Here is a 22870-nt window from a genome sequence, read left to right as displayed (position 1 = left end):
AGGGGGTAGAAAGAGTACCCGCTTGCTAGTGTTAGCAATGGAGTTATATACTCTTCAATGAATCAAAAGAATGTCTGGAGGTTGTAAAGATCTCACCAGACCTACGCCCATAATTTACATTTCTTAATCATACTTTTAACACGCAGGTAAGCAATGTATAGGATTCACATTAAATATGAAATACAAGTGTGCTTTCTTTTTAAGTTTACACTCTTATAACATCACTATAATCCCCTGCTTAAGGAATTGCTCTCTTGCAGTAGAAAGCTCATCCGCCAAATCACTATTTCCCCTTTTGGCATTTGAACGTCCTAATCCTAAACAACAAAGCTGAAATTTAATGACATAACTAAAAATCGCAGAGTTAACACAGACCTGAAGTAAGTCATCTTGAGCAACCAGAGCAAAATGAATAGAAATCAGGGGGTGGAAAATGAACTTCACTTCCAACAGAACTTAATGCCTCTGTGTATTACAAGAATGGGTCTACGGGACATCAAAAAGCATATTAAAAGCAATCTCCTTTACATAGTACATCCACATCCCAAGCCTTTCACCTTTAATGAGAGCCTGAAACTCTCTGTGCTTCACAGTTCCTCTCTGAAGATCGATCTTTAAGGTCATGAGGAGTACAAAGAGGAACTTGTGGTTCTCGTACAAGCCTCTGACAGAATATGTAAAAACTTCGTAGGTCAGATATTCGATAATATTTGTAATTCTCTTTTGAGGCAGCGGAGACTTCTCAGACCTGCAATATGTTTTAAAAATCAAAGAAGTAAAAATCTATTTCTAAGAGAGTAGGAATACACACAGAATTTGTTGGGGGGGAGGTAGTTAGGTAGTGAGGCCCCACCTGGCCATGGACTGGTCAAATAATTTCAAGAACTGGGCCAGCGAGGTCTGGTACATGATGTTGACCATGCTCATCTCCGTGATGAGGAAGTAGAGGATGCTGCCGCGGGTGGCCGCGGGCCGGAACTCCTCCTGGGCAGTGTTAATCTTGACCTCCGTTTCTGCAGCTACGTGTAGTTTTTCACTGACTTCAGCGGCTGTCAGCTTGGTGGTGCGGAGGACACCAATGAGAGATTCATCGTCTACCAAGGAACCTGAAAACCAAAGAGGAAAGCTGGGGAACGCGAGATGGGAAATTCACAAAGAGAGATGCATCACTTCTCCAATCATCCCGTTAGTTTTCAACTTGACTTCTTCAAAGCCCACAGGGTGGAAAGGTGAATCTTGAGACATGGAAAGGCTTCTAGTCCAGCTATCTATCTGAGGCTTCAATTCGTTCTAACATTCCAGCCTGAAAATGTGCAAAAGGCAGTTCTCAAGATAGCCCACATGTCTGTTCCTCAAATGTTTAAAGAAAACTCATGTCTCCCACCAGTCCCAGCGGTTTCAGCTGTTCTTTATGTGACGGTGCTGTTGCCTCTTTTATCATCTTGCTGGGTGCCCTCATGGCATCGTGGGCTTCTCCATCCCATTTGTCTCACAGCACAGGCTGACCCAAACATTACCCACTAGCTTGCAGGTGAGCTGTACACTTTCTACTCCTGCTTTTGTCCAACAGTCCTTGACATTGAGGACTCTGATCCTCCTACGTCTCTAGTAAGTTAGGGGACAGTGGAAGTGTCTGACCAGGAAGAAAAATGCTGATTTTTCAGCATTTAGTTTTCAGTTTTACCCTTCTGAATAGACCTAAACATGTCTATGACAATAAACTCAGTTTTAAGGCACAGAAAGATGCTCTGGATGTGCTGAGATGACAGTCAGGATATTTTCAGAGTGCGAAGCTCTGGCCCACCTGGGAGCAGGTGGATGCTACTGGAAGGTGCTGAGAGGCTCTCATGGGCATGTTAGGTCTGCAAGAGAAGTCCAAATTGTGACTAATCTCACAGGAAAGAGGTCTTGATCCAGTACACTCTTGGCTAGATCGGGGGAGGAACCCTCAGTCAGTCCTTGGTAATATTTACAATGCCCAGAGGTATCCGTTCAAATGGCTGGGAGAAGCCACAGACCAAGAGACAGGCAACTTCATCGGCACAAGCAGTGCAATTAAGGCAGATAAAGACCTTTGCCATGAAGCCACCTTAGCGTGCTAGAGGCTGTTGTGAGAGTGACACTTAATGTACTTCTGGGAGGTTACCCAAGAGTTCAGGTGCTTCTGGAAAGCACTCATTTGCTGTTGTTCAGTCGCTAAGTCTCATCTGACTGTGACTCCATGAAGTACAGCACACAGGGCTTCCCTGTCCTTCACTATCTCCCAGAGTTTGCTCAAACTAACGTCCACTGAGTTGAAGTATTTATTATTAGTTCACTCATGAAGGATAGAATTTAGGTTGCTGTATTTTGCCTATTACAGAACAGTATATCCCCAAATCAGGGGTTGGAATGATGACCTGACTGCCCAGAGGTGAACCTACCCCAACTGCTAAGTGGGAGGTCCAGTCAAGTCAAGAGTGACTGAGCCCTGGCTGCTCAGGTCTCTCTGACAAGATTACATACATCAAAACCCGTTGTGGTAACAGCTATTCAACACCAAATGAAAGAACTGATCGAAAAACACACAAAAAAAGATTGAGCGCATTAGTTTCCTTCAGGCAAGCAAATTAGCCTATTATGAGTTACCTAGCTGTATTGGGAGCCCTTGTTTTTCTCAGGAGAAAGCAATTATATCAAGAAAACTGTGTTATTATCAAATGCTCAGATGCCGGTTGCTAATTTAAACATCAGATTCCCTGCAGTCTCTCTGTAATATCTAGATGGAAATTGCCTTGCTTGTTTTTGCATTGATAACTGAACTGTTTCCTGACATCTATAATCATGAGGGCATTGAAAAGAGGGTACAAGAAATCTATCCACAATCCATTATATGATTATTTCTTAATAACACAATACCTTTTGTAGCACTTAATTTGTAGAGGAGGTTATCTTCAAGTTCTTTCATCTTCCGCTTATTAAAAGTCACATCCTCCAAAAGTTTAACCCTCTCAGACTCTAACTCCTGTTATTAAAAAAAAACAAAACAAAACAAAAAATATCATCAGAAGTGTAATTATCAGTTATTATGGCAAATCCAACTTACTAGTGTTTATTACGGAGAAGACAATGGCACCCCACTCCAGTACTTTTGCCTGGAAAATCCCATGGACTGAGGAGCCTGGTGGGCTGCAGTCCATGGGGTCGCTAGAGTCGGAAACGACTGAGCGACTTCACTTTCACTTTTCACTTTCATGCATTGGAGAAGGAAATGGCAGCCCACTCCAGTGTTCTTGCCTGGAGAATCCCAGGGGTGGGGAAGCCTGGTGGGCTGCCGTCCATTGGGTCGCACAGAGTCAGACACGACTGAAGCGACGCAGCAGCAGCAGCAGTGTTTATTATTCATTTTTAAAAGTTTAAACCAAAATACCACTCAAATGACACTGCTGCTGCTGCTGCTGCTGCGTCGCTTCAGTCGTGTCCGACTCTGTGCGACCCAGTGGACGGCAGCCCACCAGGCTTCCCCACCCCTGGGATTCTCCAGGCAAGAACACTGAAGTGGGCTGCCATTTCCTTCTCCAATGCATGAAAGTGAAAAGTGAAAGTGAAGTCGCTCAGTCGTGTCCGACTCTTAGCGACCCCATGGACTGCAGCCCACCAGGCTCCTCCATCCATGGGATTCTCCAGGCAAGAGTACTGGAGTGGGGTGCCATTGCCTTCTCCGTCAAATGACACTATCGTTAGTCAAATCTGTATTTTGGTTTCTCTTAACCATTAAAAAAAAACTATGCCCACTAGCATTAAGTTTCCATAGCACGTACACTGGCATGCATGGGATAACTCTGCTAAAATAATTCTTCCCAGGCTTTTTCCACCTCTACATTTATTTAAATCAGAGTGTCCCATTCTCTTGGCCCTGTTCCCACATACCGCCCTCAGTGAGAAATACTAACTTTATTTGCAGTCAGAAAGGGCAGAAACAAAGAGGCATTAAAACCAAGAAACGAATAGATACTCAAGTGATCGGAGCTTCTGAATTGGGACCTGACTACAGGAACACCAGGTACTTGACCTGACATAGTCAGTTGCCAATATACATCCACTTTCCATTGTTTTGCATCCCTTCTATCAGAATGGCTAAATTAGATGTTTGGAGGGTATATTTTTTTCCTACATAAGTGATGCATTCTTAAAAGTATACTTTGAAAAAATTTTTTCAAACTTTCAGAAAAGTTACAAGACTGGTACCATGAACCCTCATATACCCTTCACCTAGATTCATCAAACACCATTTTGCTTTACCATTATTTCTCCTCTGTGATAATTATTGCTGCCGAACTGTGTGCATGTGTCATCATCCTTTACCTTTAAGAACTGAAACATATCTCCTGGGAAACAGGACACTCTCTTATACAGCCACAGTGCAATTTTCAAATTCAGAAAATGTAACATGACTGTAATACTCATGCTAAATATAGAGTAAATTAAATTGTCTCAAAAGCAGTCTTCACAGCATTCTTTTCTGATCTTACATGGAATCACAGTATACTTAGAACTGCATTTAAAATGTGTTTTTAAACTACTTATTTGAGAAAGTTTCTCAAAAAACTTCCAGAAATTCTTCCTAAATCAATTTGTCAATGAAAACCCACAGCATGGCAGTCATCTGTACATCTACTACGGCTGGCATCACAACCAGATTCTGAGCATCTAGAGGGCAGGAACGTGTCCCCCTAAATTCATTTTTTTTAAAAGATGTATTTGTTTATTTTTGGTTGCCCTGGGTTTTTGTTGCTGTGCGTGGGCTTTCTCTAGTTGTGGAAAGCAGGGGCTGCTCTTTGTTGCGGGCACGGGTTTCTCATTCCAGCAGCTTCTCTTGTAGAGCATGGGCTCTAGGGCACGCAGGCTTCGGTTGCTCCAGAGTGCTGGCTCAGTAGTTGCGCTGCACGGGCTTTTGTGGTACATGGGCTTAGTCGTCACTTGGCATGTGGGAATCTTCCCAGATCAGTGATCGAACCCACACCCTCTGCATTGGCAGGTGGATTCTTAACCACCAGACCACAAGGGATACTCCCTCCTACCCATTCATTTTTTAAAATGCAGCGAAGAGTCAGACACAACTAAGCAATTGAGTACAGTTGCTAGCAGAGACAGGCCTAATGCCCTTGTCCTCTAACTCCAATGCTAGTGTATACTGCCATTGTATTAGTGGTTTGGGAGTATTTGATGGGTTAGTGATAAGATCATGGCTGTACTTGCGGTGAAGTGAAGTGTTAGTCACTCAGCTGTGTCTGACTTTGTGACCCCATGGACTGTAGCCCACCAGGCTCCTTACCCATGGGATTTTTCAGGCAAGAATACTAGAGTGGGTTGCCATTCCCTTCTCCCGGGGATCTTGCCAACCCAGGGATCAAACCCAGGTCTCCCGTATTGCAGGCAGATTCTTTATCATCTGAGCCACAAGGGAAGCCCAAGGGGAATAATGAATGAATTGCCTGCATTAAAACAGTCACCCCCTGGGTGGCAGTATAGGCATGTGTGGACAAGATGAAATCCTGTTAGCCTCCTTTTCAGTGTGATATGGAAAAAGAAGCATGTGGCACAGTGGGCACCTGTGAGTTTTACAGCATGACCTGTACAGCTTATCTACGAGGTTTGGCAGGGTGGAAAGTCCATGGACTCTTATGGTTAAGACCTTATTCTCCCTGGTCTCCATTTGTTCATCTGTAAAAACGGGGTATAAGAGCAAGATTGTTAGGAAGGTTAAACATCATGTCATGAGAGTTCATAGATGAGTCTTGTAACTTTTGTGAAACTTTGAAAAAATTTTTCAAAGTATAATTTTAAGAATGCATTATTTATGTAGGAAAAAAAATACACCCTCCAAACATCGCAGACTAAGTGTTTTTCCCAGCGAGGTTGGTATGAATACCTTAGCACCTCTCTTGAAGAGGAAGCTAAGGCCCGGAGGAGTGGGTTTAGGGTGCTCTGGGGATGAGGAGTGTACCCTAGACAGCGGTATGGCCTGCCTTAAGAAGTTAGTGAAGCTTTCATTGGGGATCTGAACCAATGAGGCAACATCAAAACAGATCAGCAGCACCAGGTAGACCAAGAAGGAAGGACTGATTTTCAATAGTTGATACCATGCGGCCTTAAGAGGTGACAGAGGCAGTGAACTGAGGGGCCTATGCTCTCTGCCAGACTCTAGAAGTGAGAGACTTCCCTTTCTGGATTGCATAAGCCCTGGGCCATTTTTTTGGAAACTAAGATCACACAGCTAATGAGAGAGGAAGCTGAGATTGGGCCCCTTTCACCCCACTACACTGGCTGTCTTTCAAGGGCTTGCCCCAAGTCAGCCATTTCTTATTAACCAGATGGGATTTTACTTCTCATTTTACTGAGCCCTCTATTTTTTTGGTGTCAGTATCTTTCCCTTTTTGAATTTTTCCTTTGTATCTGTTGCCATCTATTCACGTCTCTTCTTTTCCTCCTTTCTTCTGCCATTCTTTTTCTCACCCTCCCATTACTATTTCTAACCTGGCCTTCTCCTTGAACCCTTAATACTATAATTAGTTGTGCTATATGCTATGTGCTAAGTCGCTTTCAGTCATGTCCAACTCTTTGCAACCCCATGGACCGTAGCCCACCAGGCTCCTGTGTCCATGGGATTCTCCAGACAAGAATACTGGAGTGGGTTGCCATTTCTCCTGGGGATCTTATGTCTCCTGCATTGACAGGCAGGTTCTTTAGCGCTAGCACCACCTACTGCTGCTGCTGCTAAGTCGCTTCAGTTGTGTCCGACTCTGTGCGACCCCATAGATGGCAGCCCACCAGGCTCCCCCATCCCTGGGATTCTCCAGGCAAGAACACTGCAGTGGGTTGCCATTTCCTTCTCCTAGAAAGCCCTTAAAATTAGTTACATTTAAGCAAATATAAACTTTCTCAGATTTTATGAAAATAGATTTTATACAATAAAAATATATAAAATTATATTTTATATATAACATTTAATGTTTTCTGAGCTTTATCTTAAAACTTAGCTTATCAGGCCCTTAAAATTTTCCAGCTTTACGTTGTTCTTTGTTTTATCAGAACTCTCAATTATACTTAATTTCTCTGCTTCAGTATAAGTTTTATTTAACTAAAATGAAAGTAAGGCTCCCTACATCATTAGATTATTAGAGTGTGATAGTATCAATTATAGCCAAGTATATCAATTACTATTGCAGTGTAGTAGCTAGGAGTCGGACACGACTGAGCGACTTCACTTTCACTTTTCACTTTCATGCATCGGAGAAGGAAATGGCAACCCACTCCAGTGTTCTTGCCTGGAGAATCCCAGGGATGGGGAAGCCTGGTGGGCTGCCGTCTATGGGGTCACATAGAGTCGGACACGACTGAAGCGACTTAGCAGCAGCAGCAGTTAAAACTACTAATAATACTCATCCAGAGCAATTTCTTTTTCTTCAGGATCATCATTTCATTGAATTTTTCAGGTGAAACTCAAGATTACTCATCTATAGGGCTGTAGATATGAAAGTCAATATACCCAAAGCCTTAAAGTCAGAAGTAGAGAGTGGCATGTGTGTGCACATGTGTTTTCAGGGATCAGAAAATAGATTAGTTGCACGATTTCTCAACAGGACCTGAGAAACAAATATTTATGCTAACAAAGGTAAATATGATTTGCTTCATTTTTTCCTTTCCATACATTCAACAATTTCCTAATACATTAAAACATTATTATAATTTATTATAAGCAGAAGTTCTTTACCTTGAGAAATCATTACCTGTTTCTCTGTTAGAATTACCCTCCTTAGTAACTGGTTCTCAAGCCCTTTCATGGTAACAGTAAAATCAATGACTGACGTTTTAGCATTGATCTCAGGGGTAAAGGCAGGGTTTGGTAACTTTGTCGTAATATAAAGTTTAAATGTATCCATGACATCACATTCCTTATCGCCGACTTTCACCTACATCAATTCAAATATTAAATTACACACAGCTTAAAGGGCAGACAAGGAATTTGGGTTCAGTTTAGGAGAGAATTTACCAAAGGTCAATGCAGTGAAACTTGAATGAATTACAAAAACCAGTTGTAAAATTTTAATCACTGAACTTATATGATAGATCATATTCTTTTAGAATAATTTAAACTTGTGGTTTAAATTCTTTCTCTGCCTGAAGATGATTTTAGCCATGACGCCAAGAAAATTAAACGAAAAATTTATCCAAAACAAATGTGAATAAAGCAGTGGTCCCCAACCCTTTTTGGTACCAGGGGCTGGTTTCATGGAGGACAATTTCTCCATGTCCTGGGGGGGTGGAGGGGGGTGGTTTCAGAATGATTGGAGCACACTACATTCATTATGCACTTTATTTATTTATTATCACATTGGCTCCACCTCAGATCATCAAGCATTAGATCCCAGAGGTTGGGGGCCCCTGGAATAAAGGAAAACTCGGACATGTCTAAGATTTGACTGCTTTTCTTCACCTGAGGAAATTTCCTACTACAGAAATTTGTTGTGTTTATAAGAAGTGCTATTTCTTTTTGCATTTCGTAGTCATCTGAAGCACATTTGACAAGAGAAAGGGTTAATGAAACTTTCAGAGGAAAAAAACGCTAACTTTTTTCCTCAGATAACACTTATCTTAAACATAACAATTTTCAGTGTATCAAAAACAACTGGGTTTGCTATCTAAAACTCAGGTGGAAATTCTAAAATTTTAAATGATTTAAATTTTTAATTAATATTAATCTTGCATGTGAGTGAAAACCACATCACTAAGGCACTAATTCTCAGGCATCATGACCTTCACATTGCAGGTAAGAATCTGGGTCTTTTAAAAGCCCTTTCAGGAATGGATGTACTAAAACCTCCTTTGGCATATTAAATATGGCATTTGAAGGAATTCACATTATGAAGAACATTCCTCTAAATAAATCTATATTTAATGAGAAAATTGGCATTCTTATTCACTGATATTCCTGAAATTAAGTTATTCAGAGCAAAAAATTCTCGATCAGAAATGCTGTCATTCAGTAAAACCGAAGAAAACTAAAAGTAAAGAATGAAACCAATTAAAAAAGAAACACTTGTATTGAAAACAATTCATGTTATCACCAATCATCAGAAACCATATTCTACTGCTTCCAGCAAAGTTCATGAGTTTTAATTGAAAGTTAATAGAGAAATAAAATCAATGTCCCTATACTTTACTAAAAATGCCATTTTATTCAGTGAGGAAACACAGGTTTTACTGTATAGAAGTATACATGGTTTGGAAACCACCTTTCTCAGAGCTGCTAAAATATACATATTTTGTGTGTAACAATAATATATCATTATCACCAGATGCCTTTCCTTCAGATCTTGTTTAGTTTCAGGTAAATGGCTATTGTTAGCAAGATACTGTTCTCGCCCCTGTGTGTGTGTGTGTGTGTGTGTGTGTGTATATATATATATATATATTTTTTTAAGGAAACACTGAATATGAGTTTGGAAATAATTCTTTCAGCACGTCAAATGCTACCACCTGAAGAAAACTGTCTTCGCTGCTGTGCTCCAAAAGATAAGTAGATGTCACCATTGCTCTTTTCTTTTTTCAAAGCTCACCTTGAAAGTGGTGCCTGACTTGATGAAATTCTTTTCTAATACATTATCCAGGGCTGGATCCAGCTCTTCACGGATGTCCTCAATAAGAAGGGGTCGGCCCAAGGAAAGACTGTCCTCCAGGTGTGTGCGGAAATATTTATGGTTCAAAGAGGTTACCTAAAAATAAAGAGTTCATTGCTGCAGAAATGTTACAAAGAATGTGCCTGTTTCTGAGCGGAAACCAGAGATATTTGGGCAAAGGCCTAAGAATTCTAAGGACTGTACAGGAAGCTTTAATTATAAATATAAAAATAACAAACAAAACATAATTTTCAAAACTTGGGGGGTCACGACTCTGTGGAAGCCCTGGGTGTGTAATGGGGGTCTCTCCGATTGAAAGAGAAACAAAGGTCATTCCTTAGTTGGAAGTCAGAGCTCTGCTCTGGCAGGTGGAAGAGAGGTAATCAAGGATTAACCCTTTAAACTTACATAGCTACAATCATTCAAAGAAAGCAAACTAACTTGCATTTTTATGATACTCACTTTATCTTCTCAGGACACCTATGAGATGAATAAGTGATTTTTTAAAAACCATAGGGATGTCAGAAATGACATACTGAATCAACCTAAGGTTCATCCGGGAATTCTGTCTCTAACAGTGACATAACATAAGAATATGGTACTTTGCATAAAATCAACCTAACAGACTATACATTTTTAAAATATTCTTACATTAAAAAAAAAATTAGGATTCTGAATGTCTGGTGGGGTTCTCCATTTTTAGATCAATGTTTGTTATTAGTTAAAACACCCCATCTGGGCTAGTTGATCTTTGCATTAGCCAACTGACTTGGAACTCTTTACGTCTCCAGTGATCTCTCCCTCTGCCTAAGTGTGAGGATTCCCATAGGTTCAGTCCTCAACTCTCCACCTTCTTATCCTCTATTCTCTGAATTCAACTATTGCCTTTATGCTACTGTGAGTGCTGATCTTAAGATACAAGAGAGGACTTCCCTGGTGGTCCAGTGGTTAAGACACTGGGCTTCCACAGGGGCACGGATTCTATCCAAGGACTAAGAACTAAGAATTTAGAAAGACAATAATGACAACCCTATATGCAAGACAGCAAAAGAGACACAGATGTAAAGAACAGACTTTTGGACTACGCGGGAGAAGACAAGGGTGGGACGATATGAAAGACTAGCATTGAAACATGTATATTACCATATGTAAAATATATGAAGTGCAGGTTCAGTGCATGAAGCAGGGTGTCAGAGCTGGTGCTCTGGAACAACTCAGATGGATGGGGTGGGGAGGGAGGTGGGAGGGGGGGTTCAGGATGGTGGGACACATGTACACCTGTGGCTGACTCATGTCGATGTATGGCAAAAACCGCCACAATATTGTAAAGTAATTAGCTTCCGATTAAAATAAAATTAAAGATCCCTCATGCCACAAGCAGCCAAATAAACAGAAGAAAAAATTAAAAAGGAAGATCCACCGAGATATCAGGTGATTAGGAGGGTGAAATTTAAAAATATTGTCTTTCACTTGCAATGAAGAAAGGCGTGGAATCAAAAATAAGTCTGTCTTTGTCCTGTTTTGATCAAAACAGAAATAACTAAAAACAGAAAATCTTGCACACCATGGAACGTTTCCCCCTAGATGGACAGCTTTATTTATGTACATGATATGCTGTGCAAGACCTCACTATAAGTTGATAAGGTAAATGAATCCAAACAAAGAGCTTTAACTAGCGTATTTAAATAAGATGAAATAAGGTCCCAAGAAGACTGAATGTAATTGTCCTTCTCGATTCCCCAAGAAGCAAACTCTGTCTTTGTGATGTCTTTCCCAAGTGTGATGGTTAATTTTATGTGTCAACTTGATCGGGCTAATGAATGCCCAGATAGCTGGCAAGCATTATTTCAAGGTGTGTTTGTGAGGTTGTTTCTGGAAGAGATTAGCGTTTGAGTCGACATTCTGAATAAAGATTATGGCCCTCACCCATGTAGGTGGGCACTGTCCAATCCATTAAGGACCTGAACAGAACAGACAGCTGGAGGAAGTGCCGATTTGTTCTCTGCATAGGTTAGCACATCCATCTTCTCCTGCCCTTGGACATCAGCTCCTGACTCTGAGGACTTCAGACTGGGACTGGGACTGACCCCACTGGCTCCCATGGTCCTCAGACCTTCAGGGTTTGGACTGGAACGACACCACCAGCTTTCCTGGGGCTCCAGCCTGTAGACAGCAGATCGGGGACTTCTCAGCCTCCATAATCCCATGAGCCACCCCTTCATAATAAATCTCTTTCTATGTATCTGTACCTGGATATCCTTTCAGTTCTGTTTTTCTGAAAAACCCTGACTAATATAGCAATTAAAGAAATAATTTTCAAATTGTTGATTTATTAAATTATCTTTTAACCACCTTTACTATTTTTGTAAACTTGAAGTAATATTTTGGAGTTATAGTTTCGGGTTGGATTCACTTGATTTTTCTCATGGAGGAATACTGTATGGCGGCCACATGAGAGCCTGTATCACCCGCACAGATACTCTGGAACTAGGTCTTCACTCAGTGAATTCTTCACAGAGGACTTAAGCAAATACATTCTTTATTCAGAAGTCAGAGCTATAGGTGCTGGAAAGGCTTTGAAGATGACCTTGGCAAAGCTGCCAAGGTGAAATGCAGCCCTGGACATGCCCAATATGTTTTGTTTTTCATTTATAAAATGTTTCATTTTTCATTTTGCCTTCCTTACCGAGCACAGAAGTGATGGTTTTGCTTCATTTTCTTTTCATTTATGTGTGTTTGTGCATATGCCTATCCACATATTCAGAAAAATACTATGCTGTCTGAGTAAAAAAGATGCAGTTCAATTTACGTACATCCCAGCAGTTGATGGTTTTTAAAATAAGGAAGTATGTCTGATATATTTCTTTTACTTCCTCAGGAAGTTTCTTGGGATGAGGCTTTATCGGGAAGGACATGACTGAAGACTATCAATGAATTAAATGGAGAAATAAAGCCACAATCAGAAAAAATAAGACTAAGATGAGCAGGGAGATCAACAGCCAGGGGAGGCAAGAGGAGTGAGGAACGGAGTAAGGAACAAGTTATAGCTGAGCTGGATCCAGGGGGCTGAGTTCAGGAGGAGGAAGACTGGTACACACCACTCATGCACTTCTGTGTATACAGCTCCTCAGAAGCTACTTTCCCATCAACCCCACTTTCCTTAACTCTTCCCCTCCACTTATACTCTCTGATCTTTGCGAGGATTTTCCTGAGTTTTCTAAGTCAACATAGATTGAAGTCTTAATTAGGTGGGAGAATCTTGGGGGGTGCTCCAGAGCAATAGGCAATGTCCCCGTGCCTGCAAAGTCTTGATCTCAGAAGGAAATCTTTCACTGTTTCACCACTAAATGTGGTGTTTCTTGTAGGCTTTTTGTAAATACTCTTTATCTGATTAAGGAAGGGCCCTCTTAATCTTGGGCTTCCCTGGGGCTTAGATGATAAAGAATCTGCCTGCAACGCAAGAGACCCAGGTTTGATCCCTGGGTTGGGAAGATCCCCTGGAGAAGGGAATGGCTACCCACTCCAGTATTCTGGCCTGGAGAATTCCATGAACAGAGGAGCCTGGGGGGCTCCTGTCCATGGGGTCACAAAAAGTTGGAGACGACTGAGCCACTAACTCTTTCTCCTAATCTCAGTTTGCTGGAAGTTTTGATTTTACCAACTTACTTTTTCTGCATTTATCAAGATGACCACATGATTTTTCTGGGTTTTTTTTTTTTTCCTGTAATGATTACACACTTTAATTCAATAAATGCTGAAAACATATAGATGGCATAAAACCATAAATCTAACAAGAAGTTTATGGAGTTGTTGCTGTTGTTCAGTTGCCCAGTCATATCCAACTTTCCGTGACCCCATGGACTGCAGCACGCCAGGCCTCCCTGGCCCTCACCATCTCTGGGAATTTGCCCAAGTTTATAGTATAGGTGAAAGTCATGTCCAACTCTTTGCAACCCCATGGACTGTAGTCCAGGGAATTCTCCAGGTCAGAATACTGGAGGGGGTAGTTTTTCCCTTCTCCAGGGGATCTTCTCAACCCAGGGATTGAATGCAGGTCTTCTGCATTGCAGGTGGATTCTTTACCAGCTGAGCCACCAGGGAAACCCCAAAATACTGGAGTGGGTAGCTTATCCCTTTCTCCAGAGGATCTTTCCAATCCAGGAATCAAACTGGGGTCTCCTGCGTTGCAGGTGGATTCTTTAGTTGAGCTACCAGGGAAGCCCAGTAAAAAAAAATACAAGTCAAAAAAAAAAAAAAGACAAATGTGCAAAGAACAGTAATTTAAGGCATACTTCTAGTCCACAGAAGAAATACAAGGTGTGTGAGGAATCAGGACAGGCTGTATGAAGCTGTGGATTCAGGCAAGTCTGGTGAAAGGTAATATTGGATGCGGACTCTGAATAATGCTCAAGACTTTTATCTTGGATATAAGTGGGCAATTGGGTGGAGGAAACATTCTGGTTAGTACAATAAACAGGCTACAAGCAAAACTTTGGGTCCATAAGGCTTGGAACTCGGAACAATGTCGAGGAAACAGTGAATAATCCATATTGTAACACAGAATTGAAGTATCAATGTCACAGGATCCTCAGAGGAGCCAGGAATGTTGAAATCCTGCCCGTGTCTACGTCTGCCTTAAGATTAACACCTTGGTAGACTAACGGCAATGCTGAACTCCAGAGTGTGAGCAAGTACCTGAGTTAGGCTGGAGCAAGTGGCTTTCATCTGAGGAATCACAAGTCCTGTGCTTGTCATTTTCCTGTAAGCACAATCTCAGGGCCCAGAATAAAAGCCTCATCCAACATGAGCAAAAGCAATACAGCCAGGGAAGTGGACAGAGAGAAGGAAAGTGAGGTCAAGAGAGATCACAAAAGAGAGAAAATGATCAGGACCAGGACTCCCTGGTGGTCCAGTGGCCAAGACTCCCTGCTCCCAAGGCAGGAAGCCTGGGTTCGATTCCTGTTCAGGGAACTAGATCTCACATGATACAACCAAGAGTTCATATACTGCAACTAAAAAGATCTCTTGTGCCACAACTAATACAGGGCAGTTAAATAAATAAATAAATATGTTTAAAAAGCAAATATCAGAACCTTTGCCCCAAATCACTGTCACAAAACTCAAAGGTGTGAATTAGCAAAAACTATCATAAAGATGACAATTTAATGACAGATTCAACTGAAATTGTGGGAAAACTTCTTGATTTCAAGATTACTTTCCCACCCACCAAATGGTCCATACCTGCAAGTCGTTTTCTTTTTCCTTTGATTTAATCCACGTTTTGCCTTGAGTTTGTGGGTCTATGAGGAGTGGGTATCTGGTGGCCTTTGTCACAATGATGCCATTCTGAATTGAGAGGTCATCTCCTGGTAAGCCTTGCAGCCCCCACTCACCAATCTGCATAACAGGAAATGGATGTGGCCACGCAAAGGAAGACGAGAAGGCTTTTGTTAGTAATTAATGCCACAAATAATTTAAAATTTAGACTTTTTTTTTTTAGATTAGGACTATGCAACATTCTCGTAAAAAAACTCAAAGTTACAAATGTGAACCAAATAACACTAAGTTAAACAAATTTATCATCTAATAAAGCCTTTCCCTAGTAGGAAACCCGAGACTGGGTGGGATCTAGATGGACTGGAGTTAGCAGAGACAATGAATATTCTGAGAAGTCAGAGTAGGCAAGCCCTAAGGGTTCTGCCTCTGAAATTTCCCCTTCCTGCCCTCTTGTTCTGCTCACATGGGGGAAGGGGCACTGCACAGCTGGAGGCAGAGAAATTAGGGGACAAGAAATATCACATTGGCAGGAACTCATCAATGACAGTTTTCTAAATATTCCTTTCAAAATCAAGAAGGTGCTGTGCTCAGTCACTCCATCATGTCCAACTCTTTGTGACCCCATGAACTGTAGCCTGCCAGGCTCCTCTGTCCATGGGATTTTCCATGCAAACATACTGGAGTTGGTTGCCACTTCCTACTCCAGGGGATATTCCTGACCCAGGGACAGGACCTGCAGCTTCTGCATTGGCAGGTGGACTCTTGACCACTTGCCAACTGGGAAGCCATGGTCAATGAAATCACCCAAGATGCAGAGAAGCCTCCACCTTCGTTCAATTATCTTAGCTCCTCTGAAGGCCATAATCAGTGTGTTTCCAATACATTATCTAGTACCTGTGGGGACCAGCTGAACACTGTTTGAATTGGAAAAGATAATTTTTTGACTTTTAAATAGAGATAACTTGAAATTAATAGCTTGGCTTCCCCTGGGAAATTGCAACTGGGGAACATATTTACAAATCAAAAATCAGCTCATGAATACAAATTGCCTGGAAAGCATTTAACACTGCAAGAGGTCTGTAAGATATACTGAAAATTAACAATGGCATCAAATTCCTACCAAGAAAGGTTAGTCTAGCAGTGCATGCTATCACTCAGCGATGCCAGAATGTGCTATTGTATTACACTGTTAGACATTATAAAAAGATGGTTAATAATCAAAAGAAAGTTAATAATACCAATACTTACAGCCTAGCTAATGCCTACATCTTCCTAGAATATTTGTAAGAGAATGAGATTCAATAAGAGTGGTGTAAATAATGGAGGGTTATATGAAGAGCTCAATATTAGCAAGTCTGTAGCTCAAAAATTATCTTTTCACTCAAAGCAGTGCAATTGAAGATGTGGGTTTGATACCTGGGTTGGAAAGATCCCTTGGAGACAGAAATGGCAACCCCCCTCCAGTATTCTTGCCTGGAGAATCCCATGGACAGAGGAAACTGATGGGCCACAGTCCATGGGGTCACAAAGAGTCGGACCTGACTGAGAGACCAATTTGAAAGCAAGATTTCTTAAAATGCAAGAGAAATTTTGTACCACAAAGAAAAAAAAATTTGTCATGCTTCAGCATTTTGAAAATGATCTTTCCAATTAAATGCAAAAAGAATAAGTCAGGCATACCTTGATTTCTTGTGAATAAAATGAAATTCAACTAATGATATGAGGAAAGTAACACTTACTGTTGGAGGATCTACCAACATTGAAATAAGATTCAGGTTTTCAGTGAAAGGAATCTTCCGTGCTTTCAACTCTATCTCCCATTGCTCTTTCAGCAAATAGTTCCTAAATATCTGATTGAAAGGACCAAGGTAGGACAGGAATCCAGTGCATAGCAGAATATCCCCTACAAGCCTGTTAAGAAACAATAAAGTGAATCACCAACACGTTCTAAGCTCTCCTAGTAAGGAATCTGAAAGGCCATCGGGCAGTTTCGTTACTAGGTGAAGTTCTTCTCTGCTCCCTGCTTAACACTTGGCAACAAGACATGGAGCGGGTAAAGGAGCCAGCCTAAAGGCTCCAAACAGGGTGGGAGTGGCCACATTTCGGATAAGTCCAGGAGCAAGAAAGAGGCTCCTTCCTGAAGCCTAGAGTCCTGAAGCTTGACTTCCAGATGAGGAAGAAGCAAGTCCTAGTCCTGTTCATATTCAGCCTTGATTAAACCACTATTTCTTTGTCATCCTCTTTCTTTTTCCTTTTGCCATTCTCCTACTCCCCTCTCATTCCCTCTCTTTCAGTTTTCAGAAGACACCAGCCCAAGATGCCCTTCCATTGAGAACAAATTGTCAGTCTACACTTTCAAAATCCTTGAGGTGAAAGGTGTAGAACTGGAACCGGTATCTAGATTGTTCTGGCAAATTCAGATGATATCAGAAGCACCCCCACACAAATAGTGAGTTAAAAAATGTTTCACCAAGTTTTCTTCTCTCCGTTTTAGAGTGTGGGACTCAAGCTCTAAGCACTTTCTTAGATGGTGGGATCCCGGCATGCGGACATGGAAACAGAGGAGAAAAGCACTTCAGGGAATCCGACTTTATCTCCCCATGTCACAAGAGGTGGCCTTTGGGCTGATGACTAAGGAGAGCAATTATAACAAAGACCAAAGTTGATACCTATTAATCTGAGCTCTGAACTCTTTGCTTTGCTGAGTCCATCGGACTTTTTCTCCACTCAGTCCATCAATGAGGGTGGAAGCTGCCTGCATCTTTTTCCGGCACATGTCAGCATCATTAAGCAAATCCTACATTCATAAAAGGAGACTGTCTCAGAGAACTTTTTAAACTGCTTAATCAAACATCCATTATATTGACATGTAAAAATACCTGGAGGAATTTCTCAATGTGCAAAATAAATATAATCTAAAAATACAGTCAGTAAAATTTTACATATTAAATTTTTATAATTCATTCATAATACAGTTATTTTACCTTACAAAATTTCAAAAGGAGCCATTTTGAAAGGGAGAATCCAAATTACATAGCTTAAATAGGATTTCTATTAAGTATTTTCAAAACAATAAATATACCTTTTAAAGTCCTGGATTTAATAATGACTCTGAGTTCTTTGCAGTTTATAAAGGATTTTTTCTTTTTCTACAGAAAAAATCTACACAACAGTAGTATGCTGCAGCCAGCTTGTATCAGCTCAAAGGAGTCAACTGTTAACATTTTTCAGAAAATTTGTGAGCTGGCATTAAACACAGCCACTGTGAAAAACTAAATTATATAAACTTACAATTAAGCCCATTATATTAAAGGTAATGAATCATCAAAATTCATCAACTCCTAATTGTCGACTATATATTTGTATTATCTATACTCCTGGGTGAAGTTCACCGCCTCTGCATGGTGGCAATAGGATATAATGGCACGCTCATCTTCTCTCTCAACTGCCTCATAGATAGCTTAGAACCGACAGTGGAGGAGGTACCTAGACCACAGAAATAAGCAAACACTGCAAATCAAGGCTTTCTTCTCCCCTTGGCCCGCACCCCCACAAGCTGATCCTTTCCTGCAGGTGCTGTCGGAGAGGATGGGGTGACATCCTCAATCCGCCCACTTTTGATCCCTGAGTGGGTGAGGGCTCTAAGCGCTGACTGGGCCCCTGGTCCAGGAGTCTTGGTCCTATTTCTTCCTGTGGCCCGGAGTTTGATGTGGAGGGCAATGACGCCCAGCTCCTTGCATCTCTGGGCTACATCCTGGGCAGCCAACATGGCAGCTTATGGTGAGGACTCATCTCGGTCAGCCTTCACCTTCATCCCACCAATTACATGGCAGATGGTTTCCTTGCCAGAAAGATCAGTGTCATGGATAAAAGTGTTGTTGAGGGATGCAAAGATGTGGCACACACCAAATATGTTTTCTCCTTCAGCCACTTGCGGGCCAAAGCTGATGACCTGTTCTTCCTTCTTTTCTTTTCCTTTGCGAGGTGCCATTTCTGCTCCTCTTCTCCAGACTCCGCCACCAGAAAAGAGCCAAGCTGATTGTTGAACGTTTACCAGATCACCACTGCTACAACCTATACCATGAGGTCATGTTAGGATCCCCATTTGACAGTAAAGTTGGTAAGTCACTCACTTTCACTGCACAATTCATAAGTGTCTGATATAGATCTCAAACCCAGTGTCCTGACTCCAAAGTCAGTACTCCTGTGTATCACATCACAGCAAACAGTTATTAAAAACAGAAAAAAGAATGTAGAGTGTTGAAGGTCCAAAAAAAGTAGACATGGCCAGTGAGAAAGGGCACTCAGGTCAGTATTTTTTCGTTGTAAACATATGCCTGATCCCTAAATACAACACATACTTGGGTAGCATTTCAGTGTGTCATATTAGTAATTTCTGTATATTTGATCTCACCATTTTTTCATTCATTGCTGCATCAAATTTGGCTTGCACTTTATCCAACTCAGCTTGTTTCTCATCCAGCAGTGCCTGGGCCTTGCCCAGTTCAGCATTGGCGACTGCTAAGCGGCCCTCCTGCTTGGCCAGGTTAGCCTTAAAAGGAAGAAGAGGTGATCGGTGTAGAGGTGTATTAATGCTATGAAACTTTCATGCTTGTAATTGGTAAATAATAACACAAGTTACGACATCATTTTTGGCCTATTTGGAAGTTGTTTATTTCATTGTCTTCAGCTGGGGAAGCAGAGAAATGTCATTGAAGTTCCTTTTAATTATTAATGTTCAATATGGAAAACACAGAAATGTACGGGAAGGAGAAAATTAATCACTCGTGATTTTACACAGAAAAGAATTTATGAGTATTGTGTTAACAAATGGACAACTACCATTTTGGTATTTTTTTCACTTAGAGTAGTATAATCATTTCCTTACATCATTAAACACTTTCCTTATGAACATCAGTTGGATATATTGTAATTTCCTTAACTTCTGTGTACTTATATACATTTCTTCCCCCCCACCCTCATTTTAAACTGTTATAAGAACTGAACTGAAATACTATTAAGTATGCAAACGTTTAGTATTGTTTTTGGGGTAAGAATTTTTGAACTGAAATGGCTGTAATGAAAAACAGTAGCTTTTCATCTTTCTCTCAGTCCTACAGCATGATAATTACTTGTTTCTTATAAATTTCAAGTAATTAATCAGTAAAGTAATATAGCTCTAGAGCTTTCTGGGGTAGAAGTTCCTTGATAACTTTCTCATTTTCTTTCTCAATATTTGTGGTTTTGAAATTAGCTCTTTTTCTCGGGAAATTTTCATTTCACTTAGATTTTCTACTGTATTTACAAATAACTATAAAATTTGCCTCTATTTAAATCTACAATCTGTAATTATATGGGTTTACGTATTATAGGCATTTATTTTTGTGTATTTTCTTGCTGATTAGTTTTTGTATTTATTTATTTACTTATTTGGTAGCATTGGGTCTTAGTTGTGGCACGTGGGCTTACGTGCCACGCAGCAAGTGGGATCTTAGTTGCCTGACGAGGGGTGGAATGCACATCCCCTGCATTGGAAGGCAGATTCTTAACTACTGGACTGCCAGAGAAGTCCCTGATCAGTTTTTCATACATATCATATATATAGCTGTTGTTCAGTTGCTAACTCATGTCTGACTCTTTGCAACCCTGAGGACTGCAGCATGCCAGGTTTCCCTACCCTTCACTATCTCCCAGAGCTTGCTCAAACTCATGTCCATTGATTCAGTAATGCCGTCCAACCATTTTGTCCTCTGTCGTCCCCTTCTCCTCCGGCCTTGAATCTTTCCCAGCATCAGGATCTTTTCCAGTGAGTTGGCTCTTATATGTATGTGTATATTGCAAAGCACGAATTCTTTAATTTTGCTACTTTTTTCTGATTTTTAACATTATTTTTATTAACTCTTTCTACTTTTACTAACCTCTGTGTGTGTGTGTGTGTGTTTGTGAACACTTATATATATATATCCTATTGTTTAGTTCTTTGGTTCACTTAAGGGTTAAGAAGATAGCATTTTGGCCACCTCACAAAGTTTGACAGAAAACAACAAAAATCTGTAAAGCAATTATCCTTCAATAAAAAATAAATAAATTTTAAAACCTTTCATAACTAGATTTTTGTCATCATTTTCTAAACAGAATTGACTCGCTTTTTTTTAAAGTGTTCTAATTTTATTGCTTATAGTCAGAGAAGGAGGTTTCAGCAATTTTTGTTTTTGGGGATTGAATCAAAGTTTTCTTTTGGGACTGAATATCATCAATTTTTGTAAATATTTCTTGGACACTAGAAATAATTTCATATACTTCGTTCATATTGAAGACAGTCCAATGTAGCTATTCAAGCTTAAAAATAACATATTATAAAATCTCTATATAATTACTAATTTATGCCTACTCAGGACTGGCTACATAAAAGCGTGAAACGAAACTGTAGAGCTCCTTGTTTAAAAATTATTAAGGACTTTAAGAGGGTGATAGCAGAGCATTAAGCCAAGTATGGTCCCTTCTAAAGTTGGCCTTCTGCCTACCAGACCTGTCATGGATTGATAGTATATGCCATAGTCTCAAATTATAGGAATTAAAAAAAAAAACTCCACATAAAATATTGATGGATTTTGTCTTATGTAATTTGATGTTATTTTTATTTCATAAAGCATTATTACAATTAATTCTCACTGTGAATCATAATTTTTACCCATAAAAATAACTGCTCTTATAAGTGCTTTTTTTCCCTTGAATTCTACATTTACAGTAATATTTCTTTCTTGGTATCTGTTGGTTTGAGCGTATTTGCTATATTTGTTCATCATTTCTCTTGTTAAAACTTTCCTATTTTTAATTTTTTTTCTATTTTTCTTCAAGTTACCTCTGTGCACAATTTAAAGAGTCAGCCATTTGTATAAGGCTTATTATGAAAACAGTAACCCCCTGCCCACTTGCTCACCACTTTCAATTCCACAGAGCAACCACTTCCAACTCTTCTAGTTTTATGGGATGGGCTGGGGGCGGGAAGTGGGGGATATTATGTGTCTGGCTGGTATATTTTGTTAATCTTTCGAACTCCTGAAAATGTATTTTTGTTCTCTCAGACATAAAGGACAATCTGGCCCAGTATAGATGGTATATGTGTGAGAGAGAGTGAGATAGAATGTGTTTATCCCTTAACACTTAAATTGCATCCCTAAGAATATCTTTTGGGGACTTCCCTGGTGGCCTAGTAGTTAAGACTTTGACTTCCAATGCAGGGGGCGTGGGTTTGATCCCAGGTCAGGGAGCAAGAATTCCACATGGCTTGGGGCTGAAAAACCAAGACAGAAAACAGAAACCATTCTGTAACAAATTCAATAAAGACTATAAAAATGGTCCACATAAAAAAAAAAAAAGAATGTCTTTTTGTTCCCTCATATATTGAGGATAAGGAAATGGCAACCCACTCCAGTACTCTTGCCTGGAGAATTCCACGGACAGAGGAGCCTGGCGGGCTGCAGTACACGGGGCCACAAAGAGTCGGACACGACTGAGCGACTATCACTCACCTGCTCACACCGAGGGCAGTTTGGTTAGTCACTGAATTCTTAGAGGCCAGTAATTTCCCCTGCATATGTTTTGCTGTTACTTTCTAGTATTTAGGGTTGCGGCAAGACTGTGACGTCCTGATTTCTCTTCTTTTGTGAGCCATCTTTTACATTTTGTTTCTTAAGTGCCTATAAGCTTTTCTTCCTGTCTTTGAAATTTAAAACATTTCTAGGTGTTGATCTTAATTTTCATAAATTTTGTTTGGAATATAGTAATCAAATTCAATCTCCAAACCTAATCACCAAACTTAAAGATATGGCCAATTTTCTTTCATGATAGCTCAGTCATGTTCGACTCTTTGCAACCCCATAGACTGTAGTCCATGGAATTCTCTAGGCCAGAATACTGGAGTGGGTAGCCTT

At 40.5% G+C, this 22870-nt stretch overlaps 1 protein-coding gene across 1 annotated transcript in view; it reads right to left on the bottom strand.

Moving 5' to 3' along the window:
- DNAH8 (dynein axonemal heavy chain 8) overlaps positions 1-22870 on the bottom strand; it is a 317992-nt gene that overhangs the window by 95389 nt on the left and 199733 nt on the right. Inside the window, exons 70-78 of the mRNA XM_086371558.1 lie at positions 19351-19488; positions 17606-17733; positions 16676-16847; positions 14901-15056; positions 9600-9755; positions 7770-7952; positions 2899-3004; positions 854-1106; positions 558-748 (exon numbers count right to left, since the gene is read on the bottom strand). Coding sequence (XP_086227684.1) covers positions 558-748; positions 854-1106; positions 2899-3004; positions 7770-7952; positions 9600-9755; positions 14901-15056; positions 16676-16847; positions 17606-17733; positions 19351-19488 — 1483 coding nt within the window. The remainder of the gene's footprint in view (positions 1-557; positions 749-853; positions 1107-2898; positions 3005-7769; positions 7953-9599; positions 9756-14900; positions 15057-16675; positions 16848-17605; positions 17734-19350; positions 19489-22870) is intronic.

The sequence above is a fragment of the Bos grunniens genome, chromosome 23, assembly GCF_055505025.1.
Source record: "Bos grunniens cultivar Pamir isolate PY7600 chromosome 23, Bosgru_T2T1.0, whole genome shotgun sequence".
NCBI classification, from domain to species: Eukaryota; Metazoa; Chordata; class Mammalia; order Artiodactyla; family Bovidae; genus Bos; species Bos grunniens.
Note: the sequence above shows the minus strand (reverse complement) of the source record. Positions and strands in the feature narration are given on the sequence as shown.